Genomic DNA, 19,617 nt, shown 5'->3' on the forward strand with positions numbered 1-19,617 from the left:
GTTCAACCCTTTTTCTAGTTAGCATATGATGTACTTTTATTGATTAGTTCTGCCAGTTTATTTTAGTGACACTGAAGAAGAGTGATGGATGTTACTCGAAATGTCCTAGAAGTAAATCTTTTGAATTTTATCCAGTTGTAGAGTATGAATGGCCTTTATAAATGACACAAGTCATGTATACAGGGACACAGGTCTGTCAGATGAATTCGACTCACCTTGTCCTGAAGTACTCTCTCATCGTCTCAGGGGACAAATTAAAGGAGACGAAGCTGTTGCCATGGCGACCAAAGTTCACGCCCTCCCTGCTGTACGCCGGCTGGAACGGGTCAGCACAACTGGGAGGTGCCACTGTCGGGCCGGGTGGGGGCAGGGTGGGAGCGGTGACATTCTGTGGAGGAACCAGCCCACTGAGGTACACCCCTCTCTGGGATAGAACAGTGGTACGGTCCAAAAAGTCCAGATCCCTGTGAGGATCATGAAAACAGAGAGGCTACAGATGTGCTGATCATGGTAAGGGAATCAAACAAAGAGTACTTTCCAGATTTGTTCTCTTATTTCTTAAGTCTAGATATTCAAACAGCATGCAGCATACTGTAAATGCATTTCAGTTCGCGTGGTTTTCATTTCGCACTAAAGGGGAAATGGAGCGTTCGCTGTGTTTTCAAGTTTGCGGCAGTGCTACAGTCACATGCTGCTACAGTATTGGACAAAAATGTTCACGTTTGTTTTACGTTCGTGGTGAAACGGTCGCCACCAAAACCGCGAACATAAAACCACAGCAAACATTTCTGCATTTACAGTATTTGAGAACAGCTACACCTCTACTATGCCAAAGAGCCCACCATACTCATCAATAACAGTGCTGGTTCATCCCAGCATGAGTGGCTAAACCTTACAGTCTGGTCTTACATAGCTTTTACTTACTGTGCAAAACTGGTGTGTTGTGCCTTTACTGCTTGTACATTTACACTTACTGTGCAAAACTGGTGTGTTATGCTTTTACTGCTTGTACAAAACTTAAGGTTGTTTTCAAAGAAAGTATTTTTTCCAGGTGTGTCAGTTATTTTTCTCACCTGCCGTTAACCCTGACGTCCTGCATGCCACCTGTGTAGGAGCCAACCACAGGACACGCCTCACACCTGTCCAGCTTCTGCTGCAGGTCAAGGGTCACACCTGCCAGGTAAAGGTGCTCCGAGGACAGCACACCTGTCAGCACACCTGTCGAGGCTTCGCTATTCCCGTCCACCTGTACTGAGATACTGGAAGAGGAAAACACAGGTGAGGCATGTGGTAAAAAAAAGGAAAGTGATCTCGATCCACTTTTACCTCACCGAAGAGCTATTTTTCCACTGGTCGTGACAGAGAAGACAGACGCTATGTACAGTATTTACAGGTTCATTGTACGGGGAAATTACCATAGCTCTTTTTGACAAGCACAATGAACAGTGGACCACGGCTAAACGTCCCGTCCTTAGGACTGGGATCCTTTCCGGTAGCGTGCATGTCGGGTGAGCGACACAGCCGAAATCAAACTCACGGCTTCTAGTTCAGAATATGACTTTCAAAGTTTGATTTCAAGACTAGTAGATGACCAACTCCTAACCACAGATGACTATGCACATGACTAGCTCAGTCCAACCATGGTCTGGAGAATGTCGGGAGGCCATGGCGGCAGCTACATGTATGTGGACAAGGGGCTTAACTCCAAACCATGGTCTGGAGAATGTCGGGAGGCCATGGCTGCAGCTACATGTATGTGGACAAGGGGCTTAACTCCCAACCATGGTCTGAAAAAGGTCAGGAGGCCATGGTCGGCTATGTTTTACATTGGCCTTACATATTGATTATGCACCTAATTGTGCAAAGACCTACTCACCTCCCTGCAGTTATATTGAGTTCCACTAGGTGCCACTGTTGATCCATCAGCAGATTGCTGCTGGGCCTCAGCACCTGGGCCTGGCCCTGAGCTGGCTGATGCACACCAAACAGGTGCCCGTTGTAAAGGGCCAGGTAAAAGAAGTGCTCCTGCAGCAGTAATTGAAAAAGTGACATTTGATTTGGTAATATGACAAAAAAAATACTTCATTTGTTATTTCCAATTTAAAGGTTTTGTGACATCAATTTAGCATTCTGGATGTGCTTTATCCCGTACCATATGCATATTATCCTTACTCTCTTCAATCTATATGTTTCAAATTTGAAAGAAAAAAAGACTTTGCCAAAAAAAGTTGAGCTTTTCTCATGACAAGAAAAGAATGCACTGATTTTCCAACGGATCACTGTCTTTCTCTAGGGTAATTATGTACCCTGGTGAAATTATGTTAGATGTGAACAGGCTTACTGTGTCTTTGGTGTCTTCAGCATTGAGTAACTGTTACTTTGTGTATGTTAATACCTAACTGTTTAAACCTTCATCATCGTATCTCTTGGTTTAATATATACTTACTGTGTCTGTGGTGTCTTCAGCATACAGTAACACCCCGTCCAACTCGCCCGGCTTCAGTTCAAACCGGATCTCTGCAGCTCTGCTGAACTCTAACGGAACGGCCAGCTGGGAAAAGGAGCCGTCGCCATGGAAACCAACTCCTGGCACAACCTGGATTAACAAACATGAAGAACAGGTTTCATTCATTCATTCATTCATTCAACAGTTGACATGAGGGAAGGGAGGGGGCAAACACTGTACTATGCATAATGAAGTTTCTAATCGTTTTCACTGGAAAGTGGAACTGCTGACCATGCAAATATTTGACAGATCGCTATACAAATTTTGTTAATGTTTTGTGTGTTTTGTCCTTTAAGTCAAACTATGACATCCTGCATATTTCAATTATGAAATCAAAGGTGACACAAACTCTTAATTTAGTTGACTGCAATTGCTGTCTAGTGGAAAGGTGTCTTTACACATAGCAGTTTTGCTGAACACAGTGCAAATTTTTTTTTTAACATTGTGGTCTTTTCCTTATTAGTACTACTACTACACAGGAATTCCAACTCAGGAGTTGCTTTTAGCAGGAAAATATACTCTACCTTTAATTTTTGAATAAGACCTACATTGCCAACATGTTTGTGAAAGGATAAAGCTCTAATGATTCAGCACCAAGGACAGCAGCTATAGCCACACATCCCTGGTAAAATGGTTGTTGTTGTTTTAATTTTCTTTGTAGGGAAAGGAACAGATAGAAGACACAATACACACCAAAATGTCAGTGACTTACCAAAGGACCTATAGAATTTAACAATCTTCAATCCAAAAAGAGGGAACTATCTGAAAAGTTATGTGTTTAAAAAGACTAGAGAAGACTTTTGTAGAATTTGAATACTTTATTCGACAGAGTGGATCCAACATATAACACAATATGCTCCCTGCTCTCAAAAGCATCCATTTGCCTCATATGAGAACATTCCATACATTTCCATTCATTACTTTTACATGAGAGCAACCCATAGTAATACTACCAGAGCCCTGGGGCCATCCGTTTGCAATCCCTCCACATTCTTTCCTGACAAACAACTTCACTAACACTTCTGCCAGCCTCTCAGAATGGAATTGTCGAGAATTAGCAATGAAGGATTCAGCATGTCAGGCGATAAAACCAGCAGCACTGGAGAGTTAGTATTCCGACACCTCTAAGGCAGGCCAGCGGCAGTTACGAAGATGAAAGAACGGCTGTAAAACTAATGGGAACAGAGTTGTAACAACATTATCAGTGCCTGGAGGGAGCTTGACTTCTTGTTTGTTCAGAACATTGTAGTGCCTGAGTGGCACATAGAGCAGCAGTTTGCTGTTTCAGTAGCAGGGTACAACTTTACGGGGATGAGTTGATAGCCCTTCCCCTTCAATGTGCTTGAGGCGAACATGGGGCCCAGATTTTATGTCCCGTCCAAAAGACAGGTGCAGCACCAACCAAGAGGTCCTGACCCAGCATTAAACTGTAGTGGCACATTGGGTAGCAAATTTCCTTGCTGTTTCAGTAGCAGGGTATGTTTTTACAGGGAGGGGTTGCTACATGTAGCTCTTTCCTTTTAACGTATTCGAGGCACCTCCTCAAGCATGGGAGGCAGATTTTACGTCCCTTCCGAAAGACAGGTGCAGCACCAACTGTGATGTCCTGACCCAGGATTGAACCAAGGTCTCCCAGTTAGCGACTAATTTGAACCAGGAGCTCAACTGTGAGACTGCTACCAGGTGCTTGGTTTGCTTGTAAGCTTTCTCACAGGGAAAGCCTTGGGGTGTGCATGGGGTTTCCTGGTTGTCTTGATGGCAAAGAGAGATGGCAAACTTCACCCCTTATCCATGCTACTTTGCAATCCATCTAGAACCACATCCAAAAATTACTGTACTGAGGATGTATGGCAAGGCAGCATTGTGCTCTCTCTCTCTGTCTCTCTCTGTCTCTCTCTGTCTCTCTCTGTCACACACTCACACAAACACACACATGCAAGTATACACACACACACGCACACACACACACACTCACACACACACACACACACACACACACACACACATACACACATACACACACACACACACACATGAGCATGCACACACATACACACACACACACACAAACACACAAACAAACACACACACTCACAACAGCCCAAAACAACACTTCCCACCCTTGGGGTGATATAACATAACAACATGGAAAAAGAAACCACGAGCCCCACAGAATCATATTCAAATCCTCCTCCAACCTGGTGTGGAATCAAATCAGCTGGTAACAAGTTGGACTTTGGTGGGTTGGAGTTTATCTTTGTAGCGAGCTGAGCAGAGTTTGACAGTTTGGGGTGACAGTGATAGACTACCTGTACATAATGGAAGTGGGATGTTACTGGAGGGTTCGCAGGGTCCCAGCTGTGTGTAGGAATACCTGCTGAAGACACTTAATCACAGCCTCACACTCATTCATCAAGAAGACAGGACCATCAACTAATTCCCTTATGGAATCTTAAAGACATGCTAACAGCAGTTGTACTGACTAAATACAGCCAGGCCGACATGGGGAATAGAACCCCTAACCCCTGGGTTAGCCACCAACCGATGTCTCTCTTACCCTTTGCTGCCTTTATGGAGAAGGAAAATTTGAACGAGAATAATCAGACGATAAGAACTTTACAAAACTAAGAGGAACAGAGATATAAAGTCAGGAAAATGGCAAAGTAGAATCGCGATTCTACTACGAACTTTCCCATGCAAGTAATATTGGAAAGTTTCCATTTTGTCACATTACAAAACCTTCAATACCTTTTTTGAACGTTTCATGGAAGCTATTGGTAGCTGTAATCTAAGAAGAGCCCTTGGTACTCTTTCAACTCAAGTTGTTCAACTGTTTATCCATTATTGTGCATTCTGCACTGATATTTCCATTCAGCATGTCAAAAGGACGGTTTTCCCTGGGCCTTTCTGAATTTCCGGGGCCGACACGAGGCTCAGGCTTTGACAGATGGTATCCCGACCTTTGTAACAACCCCCATTTTGCAGGTGTGCAGCCAGCCAGGGTGCATGTAATAGGGCCAGCCACAGCGGGGCTGTAAACATGCATTTGGATCAACACAGTCCTCAGAAGACCCCAGAGTTTATACATAATAGAATGCTGTAGGACGGGAATCCAGTCTGCTGCTACGAGAAAAGGACATGTTTTTGCAAGCCTGCAACTTTGTCTGCTGCACTTCAATGCAAGACAAGTACTCTATCTCTGTATATAAAGTATTTCCAGAAACTACAAAGTCAGCTCAAAAAGACTTACTTTTCCCTATTGTATAAGGAATGTGGAAAAAAAGATATTATGCATAAAAAAGAAACATATTTGACATCCAAAGGATGTAGATGCTGATAAGTCATATATAGACAAAAAGTCCAGACTTTTGGCCAACCGGAGATGTCCAAGTTTTCAGTTAAAAAATGGGAAGTCTTAACAAAGATGTCGCTATACAGTGTGCTATGCTAACGTTAGTTATAAAGTTGTAATGTTAACCGTCATAACAATGCAGATGTACAGTCTTTTGGACAACTGGAGATTACTGAGTTTTCAGTAAAAAGAAAGAAAGTCTTAAAGATGTCATTGTACAGTCGACTATACTAACGTAACTTATTAGGATGTAACGTTAACCGTCATCTGCTGTAGAGTCAAGATCAGGAGATTTCAGTTTGCAGTAAAAAAAATGAACAGTTTATACAGAAATTTCTGTACAGTCTACTAATGCTATTTTGTTGGTCGGATGCACAGATGGCAGCTGATAATGGAACAAATCTACGCTGTCAATCATCAGCCCAGGAAGTCAAGCCCAGATTAGGCAGACCCGGACATCAGCTGTCAGCATCAGATCTGTGGAATCAGTTCGGTTCATTCCATGGTCTGGAGAAATGCACGGGGGAGTTCGGGGCTCTACAGCAGTAATCTTTTAATGGGAGGACTGAGCTTTGTCTGTCAACTAACATCTGTATAAGACTTCTATTAACGTCTGTACAATGTGGCATTGTGTGGTGCAATCAGTAGGCTGTTTCGCTCACAACCAACAGGTCCCAGGTTCGAAACCACCGATATGCCCTGATGTTGTGCCCTTGGGAAAGGCACATTACACGACTTTCCTCACTTCACTGACAGGTGTAAATGAGTACATAGTTTCGGTTAGGGACATCCCTCGGATTGGACGTTAAATGGAGGTCCCGTGTTTGAGGAGAGCCACACCTTGAGCACATTAAAGAACCCACCGCACTTATCAAAAAGAGTAGGGGACCTTCCCGGTGTGAGTGGTTCAAAACCTACAGTCCTACGGCTGCACATGGGTTCACCCTTAGTCATAGCCTCCAGCTAGTTGAGCAACCCTGGCATGTACATGCTGAACAAATGAATAAATAAAAACATCTGTACAAGAGTTGTTTTAACTTACAGACATGTACGTGCACTTTTCTGATGCATTGTTAGTTCTGCATCTAATTAGTTCTGCATCTAATTGGAATGTGTCTTGGCATTTTTATGACTGATCTTTTAGTTCATTTTTCATGATCATCAAGACAAGTGCATGATAGGAACGTTAACAGGTTTGAAATGATTCGTCGCATTTCTGTTAATGGAATCTGTTTTGATACGAAATATGTAAGAGCATTCATAGGAATGCAATGGAGGGTGAGCTTGCATCATGCTATAGATTTTGAAATGTTTGTGGTGATTTTATTTTTGCAGATTTTGCAGTGATCTCTCCACTACAAAAGTATGAAACCGCAAGTAAGCATTTCAATTCAATTGTACAATGATGACAAAGTGGTCCTTGTCAGATTGACGGATAAACAAAATTGTATAATTACAGAATCATTTTTACTGCAAACAATCCTCCATTCCCCTCAAACAGTGAGATTGAATGAATTCACAGTAAAACTCTATGTAAAAATGAGACAATGTGGTACATTCCTGATACAGCATACTGTTATCTGTATCTGTATAACCGGTATAACCGCCATTAGGTGTAACACACCAGCTTCGCATGCACGTGGCACGGCAGCAGCTGGTTTTATTACACTGAACGGCTCACACCTAGTGTTTGCACATCTGACTGCAACCGTTCTTTAAAGCTATTTAGTGAAGATGCTCCTACCGTACTTCCACTGTATCAACAGAATGTTATTAGCATAGCATTATCGGGCATAATTAGATTGTCTTGTTATTGTTTATTGTTTTATGATAGGAACGTTAGCACGTTGTATAATGATAAAGTGCACTTCATTTAATGGAATCTCTGATTATACTTAATATGCAAGAGCATTCACCGTTATTCATAAAGAAGATTAGTTCCTTAAAATTGTTAGCTGTTAGCAATAGCTCAACTGCCATGTAGGTTCGAGTTGCCATACATTGTACCTGTTACAATTGTTGTGCAACAATAGCTCGTCTTCTTCTTTAATAAAAACTTAAACTGTCGTAGGTTTGCATCCCCAAAAAAAGCAGTGCCCAAGTCTATTTTCTACTTATGGAATGACTTATGACTGAGTTTCCCTTTATACATGTTCCTGTCATGCCCAAACATTTCCCATTCTCATAATTGATAAAAATGGGCCTTAAATTAAATTAATTCGCAGTGCTCATAACTCAAAGTTTAACTGTCGTAGGTTTGCATCCCAAGAAAAGCAGTCTACTTATACCAATGACTTATGGCAGAGTTTCCCTTTATACATGTTCCTGTCGTGCGCAAATATTTCCCGTTCTCATAATTGACAAAAATGGGCTGACCCACCCTGCCATCGCTGCGCCTGATGGTGGTGCCGGCAGGCCTGTTTTCGGCTAAACCAATTCTGTTAACTGGTTCAGAACCCACATCATCTATTTTGTGCCTATTTTGGTGTCTTTTCTTGTCTTTATGACCCGGAATTCGGCCGGAAACATTTGTTGGTTTTGCCTAAATTCAAATCATGCCATCATAGAATTTGCGGTGGGCTCCCACCTCTTTCTACTCAATGGCCATTAAGAACCAATCAAGTCAAATGTTGTTGTTGTATGCTTTCACCTTTATGTATTTTCCATTGTTGTGTTGGATCTGTAGTGTACATTTGTATCAGTTTTTGTACTCCTTATTTCTTTCTCTGCATTAATTATTTTTGTGAAATGCAATTAAAAATGTTTTTTTAATTCTGCCTCTGAAAAAAAAAACATCGAGTGACTTAATGTGGCATTACACGAAAAAGATTGGATGGACTGAAGTCTCACTGACTTCCTTGAATCTTTTCTTTATTACCAAGAGTATGACTGTGATGGGAGAAAAATGGCTGAAGACAGCAATGACTAAGTAAGAACCAATCAAGTGCCTTGATGTGGTTGCACACACAAAAAATGGGATGGGCCGAAGCCTCATTTCAGTGCTCCTAGCCATGCTCCTATCCTAGACTTCCTTGTCTTTTTTTTTTATTACAATGAAAATTTTACCAAAAGCTCCCATCTCTTCCTAAAAACCAATAAAGTGCCTTGCTGCAGCCGTACAGAAAAAGATGGGATGGGCCAAAGTGTCATCGACCTCCTTGTATCTTTTCTTTATTACCAAGAGTATGAATGTGATGGGAAAAAAATGGCTGAAGACAGCAATGACTAAGAACCAATCAAGTGCCTTGCTGCGGCCGCACAGAAAAAGATGGGATGGGCCAAAGTCTCATCGACCTCCTTGTATCTTTTCTTTATTACCAAGAGTATGAATGTGATGGGAAAAAAATGGCTGAAGACAGCAATGACTAAGAACCAATCAAGTGCCTTGCTGCGGCCGCACAGAAAAAGATGGGATGGGCCAAAGTCTCATTCCATCGCTTCCGGCCACGCTGGCCACGCCGCCGTGAAATTGGATGAGCCAGTTTCCCGCGGCTAGCGGAGACACGACGGTCGCTTGATGCAGCGCAGAGCACACGCTCCTGATAAATCACGCGCGGGGAGAAGTCACAGGAGCAGCAGAAGTTTGGGGTGATGGATTCGGGGCTGTACCCTAATGTACCCCTACCGCCCCTTACCCCCGAGCAGAGCTTTCTGGTAAGACGTTTTCCAGCCAAATACATATTTATTGATAGAGCGATTCCAACTTCAGTCAACTTCCTGGCCAGGATCGACCACAAAATATCAAAGTTTATACTAATGTGACAAAACAGTTTATACAACTACATCATTTTATCAAGTATATCAGTCGAGCCTAAAATGTATTTTATTGATAAAGTAATTCTAAAATTAGTGAACCATCCTTGCAAGGATGCACCCCAAAATAAGAGAAACTAGAAGAGTTTAAACAACCTTTTCATCTATTACATCACTCAAGCCCAAGATATATTTTATTAATAGAGTACCGGTAATTCCAAATCTAGAGAACCATCCTTGCAAGGATTCATCCTCAAAATAACAGAAATTTAAAGAGTTTATACCAGGAATGTCTCCAGCTTGATTTTTTTTGGTCCCACCCATTGTTTGTATGGAAGCCCATGATGTTCTTTATTGTAACCTATTATCTTAAGGTTACGAAAATATATTTTCATCAATTTCATAATCAATATTCAGATATTTGGGGCAGATTTGGTGATATGTTTTTTTTCTGTCCCAACAAGCAAATTTCCGTCCCAGGATAGATAAGAGGGACAGGTCCTAAAGACAGCCCTTACTGGTTGCTGCTAAGGTAACAACCATTCCACAGTCACATTTATCCCTATACTTTTGAGAGCAAACTTGAATGGAATTTTTTTTTTTTTCCTTAATTCTTAATTTCCAACAAAATTTCTGGCAGACATTTCTGATGTACTAATGTACCATTCTGCTACTGTAACATTGTTCGAAATTGATCCATTAATTTCTCTGCACTTGGGCACAAGGTAACTTAAATAGAAACATGCTTTTGCTGAAGTCTCTATCCTTATGCTCCAACACATTTCTAGACTTTTGGCAGACATTTTGGTGTACTAATGTACGATTCTGCAGACATTTTGGTGTACTAATGTAGGATTCTTCTACTGTAATATCTTTCTAAATTGATCAATTAATCCCTCTGCATTTGGGAACAAACTTGAATTGAAACATGTTTTTGCTAAAGTCTCTTTCCTTATGCTCCAATACATTTCCAGACTTTTGGCAGACATTTTGGTGTACTAATGTACGATTCTGCAGACATTTTGGTGTACTAATGTAGGATTCTTCTACTGTAATATCTTTCTAAATTGATCAATTAATCCCTCTGCATTTGGGAACAAACTTGAATTGAAACATGTTTTTGCTAAAGTCTCTTTCCTTATGCTCCAATACATTTCTAGACTTTTGGCAGACATTTTGGTGTACTAATGTAGGATTCTTCTAAAGTGATCAATTAATCCCTCTGCATTTGGGAACAAACTTGAATTGAAACATGTTTTTGCTAAAGTCTCTTTCCTTATGCTCCAATACATTTCTAGACTTTTGGCAGACATTTTGGTGTACTAATGTAGGATTCTTCTAAAGTGATCAATTAATCCCTCTGCATTTGGGAACAAACTTGAATTCAAACATGTTTTTGCTAAAGTCTCTTTCCTTATGCTCCAATACATTTCTAGACTTTTGGCAGACAATTTTGGTTCTATAATGAAGGATTCTGCTACCATAATATTGTTCTAAATTGATCCATTTATCCCTATGCATTTGAGAACAAACTAAGGCAGACATTTTTGGTGCTCTAATGAAGGATTCTACTACAGCAATATCTTCCTGAATTGATCCATTTCTCATCTAGAGCAGCTTCATTCCAAGAAATGTAAGAAAGGTGAAGGTTGGGATGGGAAAAAAACTGGAACTGTTTAAGGATGCATTTGATTTGACATGATGATGAGCTCATTTATTCACCGACACGACGGGAACGGAATACTTGACTTCCAGCCAGACTACATTAAAATCTCATCTATTCAACGAACACGAGGGAAAACTCGGAGGATGTATCATTTATCTGCAATCAGGTTTCATTGGTACCAAAAGCGGTGCTGAAACTACTGTAGTTCTGAGTATTGTGCCAACTACAAGATGCTACGATGATGAAGGTTAGACATCCAGGTAATAAGATACGCCAAAAATAGTTACTAAAACAACTGGATAAAATATCATCTGCTATCTTTCGTCAGTGACTAAGGAAAGATCTGGCAGAACTAGGTTTTATACCAAAACTCTGAATAGATATGTCAATGAAGTGAAGACAATTTAAGATGGTTCAATAGACAAGGTTGTATGACTCAATTATCTCCTGTTGTTTTAGGAGCTAATGCTGTTTGTCTGGGGTGGGGAGTGGGGGGTAGCACGTTAACCCCAGAGCCAAATGTGGGGCTGTCAGCGGTGCTGAAACTGATGTGGCTCTGCCGGTGGTGCCAGCTACAAGATGCTACTTATTCATTGAGATTTACAACATTTCTGGAAGGATTATCATAACAGGTGACTATCACCTTCTCAAGATGTCAGCCAAGAGACTAGACTGTAAGGTTTGGTCTAATCACACCAAAAAGGACTCCTACACTTTTTGACAAAAAGGTGGGCTTAACGTTCTTCAGGTGTGGCTCTCCTGAAACATAGGACCGCTGGCTTTAAGTCCAATCCAAGAGGACGTCCCTAAGCAATGCTAGATACTCATTCTTTCTTTAGTTTAAAGCTATGTACTCATTTTCACCTGAGTCAAGTGAGAAATAGGTGTTAAGTGTCTTCCCCAAAGGCACAACACTGGGACCTGACAGGGATTCAAACCCAGAACCTTCAGATTCTAAGACAACAATCTTAACCACAAGATTGCCTTGCAACATTTAAGGTGAATCATACAACTTCTGCAGAACTATACAATGTACTCCCATCTACACTTTCTCTCTTGGATGTCCATCGTTCAGCAATGAAGACGTCAATGGCGTCATAGACGGGACCGCAGCCCGAATGCAGAAGCGCCCACACACCCGCACACCGTGGTGGTGCTGGGGTGGGGTCTCCTTCTTTTGTTTTAGTCGTTCCCACTAGAAACAAACATAGCATGCAACTGGACACATCAATGATGTGCATGGAAGGAGCCTGCACTGACGATTTCTGGCTTCATTCTTCTTTCGGCTTCGACGCCAAAGTTTCAGCCCAATCTACAAAACCTTTCATCATCCCTGCCAACATGACCTGGCCTGTGATGGGTGGGAGTAATCACATGGTAGGCTTACACATCCTCCCCTTAGGGACATGCTTTTCACTCAGCCACTCTTCCAGCCCCTAGGGCTTCAGGATTCTTGCAGCAAAGAAGGAGTCAGTTCCATGCATTTGGCTGAGAAAGAGATGTTTTGCCACAGCAATGCAGTTTGTTGGTTTGCTGATTTTTGCAGGAGTCAGTTTAGTAGGTGGGGAAAAGAAAGGAGAAAAGATTCAGGCATCCAGTGATGGACTTTAGTGTTAATACTGGAATCACAAAGCCAGCCTTCTATACTGGTTAACATTTCAAACAATGAATCTGTAACTTGTGATAATATAAATACATAAGGATGAGAAAACTGTACCAACTAGGAAGACTGAACCAACTAAGAAGACAAGGGCTTTATTCAACTGTCGGTGACAAGATATAACATTTGGGAGGTTGATTCATACCTTCAAAAGTACATAAAGCAGGGAATCTGCATTCTCCTAAAGCACAGCTAAATCTGCGTGGTAGAAACTCGTAGATAAGGTACACGCTGGTTCGGCTCAGCTATAACTCACTCACTCACTCACTCTCTCCCATAGCTTAGTCAGCCGTCGGGGCAGCATAGCTCTCTGCTATAAGGAGAATGCAAATCTGAGCACCAAGAAATGATATTGGTGTGGCTTGACTTGCAGAGCGGCATCCTCCACACATCCTGCTCCTTTGTTCTCATGAAACATTGATGCCGCTGCGAAAACTACATCTTGCCCCTAATCCCCCCCGCATGACCCCTCCCGGTCGGTTAATCCTGAAGTATGGCAGGATTGTCTTTAACTGTCAGGCGGTAATCTTGCCACTGGGGAAGCTTTTCTGCGCCGAACCCATCGCACAAGGAGAGTGTAATGGACAGCACATGGACAGGTCTGGTCTTCTGTAGTTTCTAACAAACTACTTATGAGGTGATAAACTGATCTGGAGAAAAGCTGTGAAACCAAAAAAGGCTTTTCTGCGTTGAACCCATCGCAAAACAAGGCGAGCGTAATGGACAGTGTATGGTCAGGTCTGGTCTTCTGTAGTTTCTTCACCTGACAAACTACTAAAGGGGTGATAAACTGATCTGGACAAATGCTGCTGCTCAGTGTACAACTTGTGAGAATTTTTTGCTGTGGAGCAGAAACCAAAGCAAGCTTTTCTGCATTGATCCAATCGCAAAACACAGAGAGTGTAATGGACAGTACACAGACAGGTCTGGTGCCGTGTCTTCTGTAGTTTCTTCACCTGACAAAAGTACTTATGGGGTGATAAACTGATCTGGACAAAAACTGCTGCTCAGCGTACAACTTATGAAAACTTTTTGCTGTGGAACAGAAACCAAAATAAAAGAATGAGCGGGAAATGTAGGGACTTATTTCTTTAGGTTTGTCTATTTGTTTGTTTGTTTGTTTGTTTGAGCCTTTACATTTATTCAACATGTACCACTGACTGAACTTAGCCAGTATTTTGACTTGTACTTTGGTTGAGAGAAGACATTTTTTCTAAAACATTTTGGTCAAATGTATCTTCTCTAGTAATACATTATGTCTGAACCCAACATTTTCGTTGTTAATCTTTAAGTTCTTTTCAGAAGTATCACACTTCTGAGTACCTAAGATATATTGTATCAGCTTTGTCAGATCTAGTGCATTATATGCCCAAAGGCTCTCAAAGTCCGCAAATCCAAAGAACACACTTCAACAATACCCCCAAAATAGACACCGACCTCAATAGACTGCACCTGAGTAAGAAAGCTGATCTCGGCAAGTTGGAACTGAAGGCTTGTCATGAGCATTCAAAAGGAGACTACAGAAAGGAATCGCCAGGGCTGACTGCTGCATACCAATATGCTGGTATTTCCCTTTGATGTGTAATAAGAGTGGCACTTAGAACCAGGCTATCACCATTGCAGCGATCCTCTATTCATCCCCGAGATCCCTGGTTGCTGTGATGTCTTTATCCGCGCTTGTAATGGCCGTCCGGAAACAGACGGGGATTTGGGCAAACAAGGGCTTCACGCTCTTTGATGGGTAATTTGATCAGGACCTTGTCATGTTGACATGTCCACAGCAGTGGTGATGAGTGGGGGGTGTATAACTGCCCCTTGGCATGAAGCGCAAGCTTTGCAGTGGCAGACGGTTACATCACATTGAAGGGCCTGTCACGTCTAATCCATTTACAAGCTTCACACAAGATCAGCTCATGGAGCGGACCCTGCTGCATTCATTGGAAGAAGTTTGCTTCTCTTAAACTCTCCAGAAGAATTGACAAATATCACTTTTGATGAAGGAAACGGAACCAAACCATCAGCAGTTTAAGTTATAACTGAAGGCTACAAGAAAGAAAAAAAGCAAAACAGAATTGACTCCCAAGAAATGACACACAGAACCAACACACACACACACATACCCAAACACACACATGATGAGTTAGGGGTGTAGAAGTGCCCCTCGGCATCACATCAAAGCGCCAGTGTCATGTCTAATCCATTTACACGTTTCACACAAGATCATCTCATGAGGAGGACCCTGCTGCATCTGATTGAAACAAGTTTGATTCTCGTAAATTCTCAAGAAGAACGCACATAAATCATTTTGATGAAGGAAAACCAAAAAGTCTGCAGTTTAAGTTATAACTGAAGGCTACAAGAAGAAAAGGCTAAGGAGAATTGACTCCCAAAAATGACACACAAAACCAACACACAACCGACAGACACACACACACATATCAACACACGCATATAGACAGACACCATGTCACACACACACATGCACTCATACATGCACATGCATACACACATTAACACATACAAACATACACACACACACACACACAAACACACACACACGCACACACTCACAGGTACAGGTACAGACACATACACACACACACATACAACATTGTCCATTCTAATCCCAATGAAAGCCTGACTAATGCCCACCTGCGGCAGACATCCCTGGAAGCTGACAGCAGCAGAAGATGAGGATGTGCTGAGCTGTACCGTCCTGTCATCCAGCCGCACATCACGCAGGCAGCCTGCAAACTTCACCGACGTGGGACCAACACTGATGTGGGAAAGATCAGAGAAGGAGGCAGTAAAATAACTGTCAACAGGATTAAGGATATAACTCACATCAGAGTCTCTACCTGAGAAAACATGTTAAAGGAGAGAGGGACAAATAAGTTGCCTCTAGTAACACATTGATCAGATCAGTCATGGAAATATTTTATTTCAATTTCACCTGGTTTCTTTAACTGCTATGGAAATTGATGAAATGTTGTAGCAAGGTCATAGGAGTGAAAGCCACAAGTTTCCTAGCTGTTTCAGTATCAGGGTATATTTTTACAGGGAGGGGTTGCTATCCCTTCCCTTTTAATGCGCTGGAGGCACATCCTTGAATATATAACCCCCATTTTTAGTCCCTTCTGAAAGACAGGTGCAGCCCCAATTCAACTTTTTGTCTGGTTTGGATACCGGATTATAATTTGGAGGTTGGAATCAATGTTGTAACAATTTTTTTATTTGAGAACACAAAACTCTCTCATTGAGATGTGTTTTTTTTGGGTGGATATGACAAAAATGAAATACAACACGGAATCTACAAATCAACACACAAAATATTCCACCTGTTAGTCTGGTTTGGATGCTGAGACCCCAGCACAATCTGCACCCCTCCTCCCTCCACCGGCACCACGCGGGAGTCTGCGGTCTTGTTCTCCAACACGCTGCCGTTGTCCACGTTTCTCGTTACCATGGAAATGGACACTCCAGGAAGGGCAGACACGGTCACCTGAAACAAGGTGAAACAAGAGTTCCATGACCTCATATCTCCATGAACAATTCTATTCATGCAAATGACTTACACATTTGCATAATATATGCTTGGTCATAAACACCTTTATCTAACTTACATGTTGCAATATTGACAGTCGTATAATTTTCCAATTAGATGAATTATCGTGTTTTGCATTAATTATGCAAATTAGGAACTTTATTTGCATAATTGGTATCTGTTGATGCTCCACTTTCCATAAACTACATGTTACATGTATTTGAGTCTGATAATGGAAAACACTGTAAATATGGATTTTCCTCATTAGCTATGCAAATTAAGTCACAGTTAGCATAATTTGCACTTCATTATGTATATCTCTGTCTAAGCTACCTGTTTACTAAGTATCATATTGACAGTCCTATAATTTTCCAATTAGATGAGATATGGTGTTTTGCATTAATTATGCAAATTAGGAATTTATTTGCATAATTGGTATCTGTTGATGACCCACTTTCCATAAACTACATACGCTACATGTATTTGAGTCTGATAATGGAAAACACTGCAAATATAGATTTTCCTCATTAGCTATGCAAATTAAGTCCCAATTAGCATAATTTGCACTTCATAGTGTATATCTCTATCTAAGCTACCTGCATACTAAATATCATGGAAATCCGTTGTTCCTTTGTTCAGTTATTCTCCTTAGAAGATTTTCACAAAAACGCCCTTGCAGTTTCAGAGGAAGCTGCTAGGGGGCCTAAACCTACACCACTTCTTTATTACATCACAAGCTATCTGCCACCCAAAAAGCAAGACGACAGCACGTCCAGGTCAAAAGATACAAAAATTGCAGTTCTGCTGCAGTACCAAGGTCACATACCAGGGGGCCCAAAATCGATCTTAAATTTCGGCTTTACAACACCCGCCCACATCCCAAATATCATTGTAATCCATCAAGAGGTTCTTGAGTTATGCTGACGGGAGTGGTGCGGAAACACAAACATACACACATACACACATACACACACACACACAGACAGACACACCCAAAACAATATCTCCATTTTTCATGGAAATAACAAGGTGGAAACTTTTCTGTCTTCCATTTGATGGAGAAGATGTTGCTCCTCTATCAAACATAACCAACCTATCCAGCAATGGTCAACTCTCTTTGCCAAACAATGTGGATTGATGTGATATCTGTGATATCTGTAACTTTAGCCAATTTCGAAACGTATCAAAGTCAGATATCCAGTCAGCAACCATCAATGTGTAACGTTACTACTTGAATTATTCTATATACTTGGCTTTTAGATCAAGCAATAGAGAACTAATGCCATACCTTGGGCATGCATAAGAAATCACAGTGATAATGCAGAGAATGACTGACATATTTTTTTCTTCTTCTGTTTCAGTGAACTTTTTTGGTAGAATTTTACACATCATCTTCGTTTTCCCTTCCTATACCTTGTAAATGGAGAAGCTTACTATACATATCACTACAAACATGTAGAAGTTGGAAAGAAATTAATCTTTTTTAAAAATAATATTACTCACCTCATACCAGACTCCATCGTTGTAGGACAGGTCAGAGGTCACATTTTCCCTTCCAGGATTAATCCCAGAATCCTCCAGCTGGAACACTAGACGACCTTCTTCCAGGAACAACCCATAATACTCTGTCTCACCCTCAGCCAATAGTATCACTGCATGGGTGTTGAAGGTTCTGAATTGTAAGGAGACCTGTGATTGGCTGCTGATGTTGAAGTTCTGTTCAGGAAGGATGAGATAACCAAAGCCATCAAAGCTGACCCCAGGCTGAAGGTCGGCGGTCGAGGGGGGGTACTGGCAGCAGGAGGGGGTTCCGATGATGGGGAGGGGGGCAGCCCACAGGTTCTGTGGTTGTCCTTCCACCTCCAGGTTGGCCACACAGCCTGCAAAACTACCATACCTCCCAGACTGGGCAACCTACATGGGCAGAGGCATAACAAAGGTACATGAATCAAGGATTCATTTAAGATAACATTAGGCCAAACCAATCTATTTTCTTGGTTTCTTGAAAAGCTTGATGATGACTGTATCCCTCCAATATACAAGTGCACCAAGGCATGAACCTCAGACTTAATTATCTCCATGAAAAGTGGAGATATAGTTTTGGGTGTGTCTGTCTGTCTGTCTGTGTTTCCACACTACTGTAGTTAGCGTAACTCAAGAACCTCCTACTGGATTACGCTGATATTTGGTATGTTGGCGGGTGTTGTGAAGCCGAAATTCAAGGTTGATTTTGGGCCCCCTGGTATGTCACCTTGGTACTGCAGCAGCACTTCCATTTTTGTATCTTTTGACCTGGATGTGCTATGGTCTTGATTTTTAGGTGGCTGATAGCTTGTGATGTAATAAAGAAGTAATGTAGGTTTCTGCCCCCTAGCAGCTTGTTTTATTAAGTTTTTTTCAGTTAAGCATATCTTTTCTAATTCGAGAACCAACAAATTGAGTTGGTTTGGCCTTAGGAGTCATCATTCTATCTGCAGCGAATAGGAAAATTAAGCTTAACCTGACTGTATGAACTATGTTCAGTTCAGTTTATCTATTTCAACATCAACATATTGTCTATCATCATTCTATATCTAGTGGCTTTATACCAACAACTAGGTTGCAGCTGCATGGAAAATGTTCAGCAGGCATGACCAAGTTGCTGGACCAAAGGATAAATGGTTGGCTTCTTTGCATGGCCATCTGTACATGACTTCTGTTTCTGTATCAGAATTATCTGTGTTTTAGGAAAGTTACATCCTATTATTACGTTTAGAAAAACACCACACTTATCCAAACAGCATCTGTATCATACATCGATGAAGGCTACACATCCAGGTATAGTAAGATACGCCAAATAACAGTTTCTCAAGCAACTGGATAGATTTTGAAAAGAGATGTTTCAGGTAACGTCCACTATCTTTCATCAGAGACACTGAGCAAGATCTGTTGATCAGGAGGTTTTTAAACTTTGAATTGATATGCAAATGAGGTGAAGACAAATGTTGATAGTCCAATAGTTCTATATCTAATGTAACTCATGTTTTTTTTCACTGTAGCTTTATGTTCACTGTTTTCAGGGTCACCTCTGTACCATGAACTTATCATCACCGTGAAAAACCTGTTGTAACTATTCATGATTCCTTCACACATCCGT

General features: G+C 41.4%; 1 protein-coding gene across 1 annotated transcript in view; it reads right to left on the reverse strand.

Moving 5' to 3' along the window:
- The window catches only part of LOC136426462 (platelet binding protein GspB-like), a 505,111-nt gene that overhangs the window by 23,350 nt on the left and 462,144 nt on the right, over positions 1-19,617 (reverse strand). Inside the window, exons 26-32 of the mRNA XM_066415126.1 lie at positions 17,985-18,395; positions 16,276-16,439; positions 15,590-15,713; positions 2,447-2,596; positions 1,877-2,025; positions 1,074-1,259; positions 216-464 (exon numbers count right to left, since the gene is read on the reverse strand). Of these exons, the coding sequence (XP_066271223.1) occupies positions 216-464; positions 1,074-1,259; positions 1,877-2,025; positions 2,447-2,596; positions 15,590-15,713; positions 16,276-16,439; positions 17,985-18,395 (1,433 nt within the window). The remainder of the gene's footprint in view (positions 1-215; positions 465-1,073; positions 1,260-1,876; positions 2,026-2,446; positions 2,597-15,589; positions 15,714-16,275; positions 16,440-17,984; positions 18,396-19,617) is intronic.

The sequence above is a fragment of the Branchiostoma lanceolatum genome, chromosome 2, assembly GCF_035083965.1.
Source record: "Branchiostoma lanceolatum isolate klBraLanc5 chromosome 2, klBraLanc5.hap2, whole genome shotgun sequence".
NCBI lineage: Eukaryota > Metazoa > Chordata > Leptocardii > Amphioxiformes > Branchiostomatidae > Branchiostoma > Branchiostoma lanceolatum.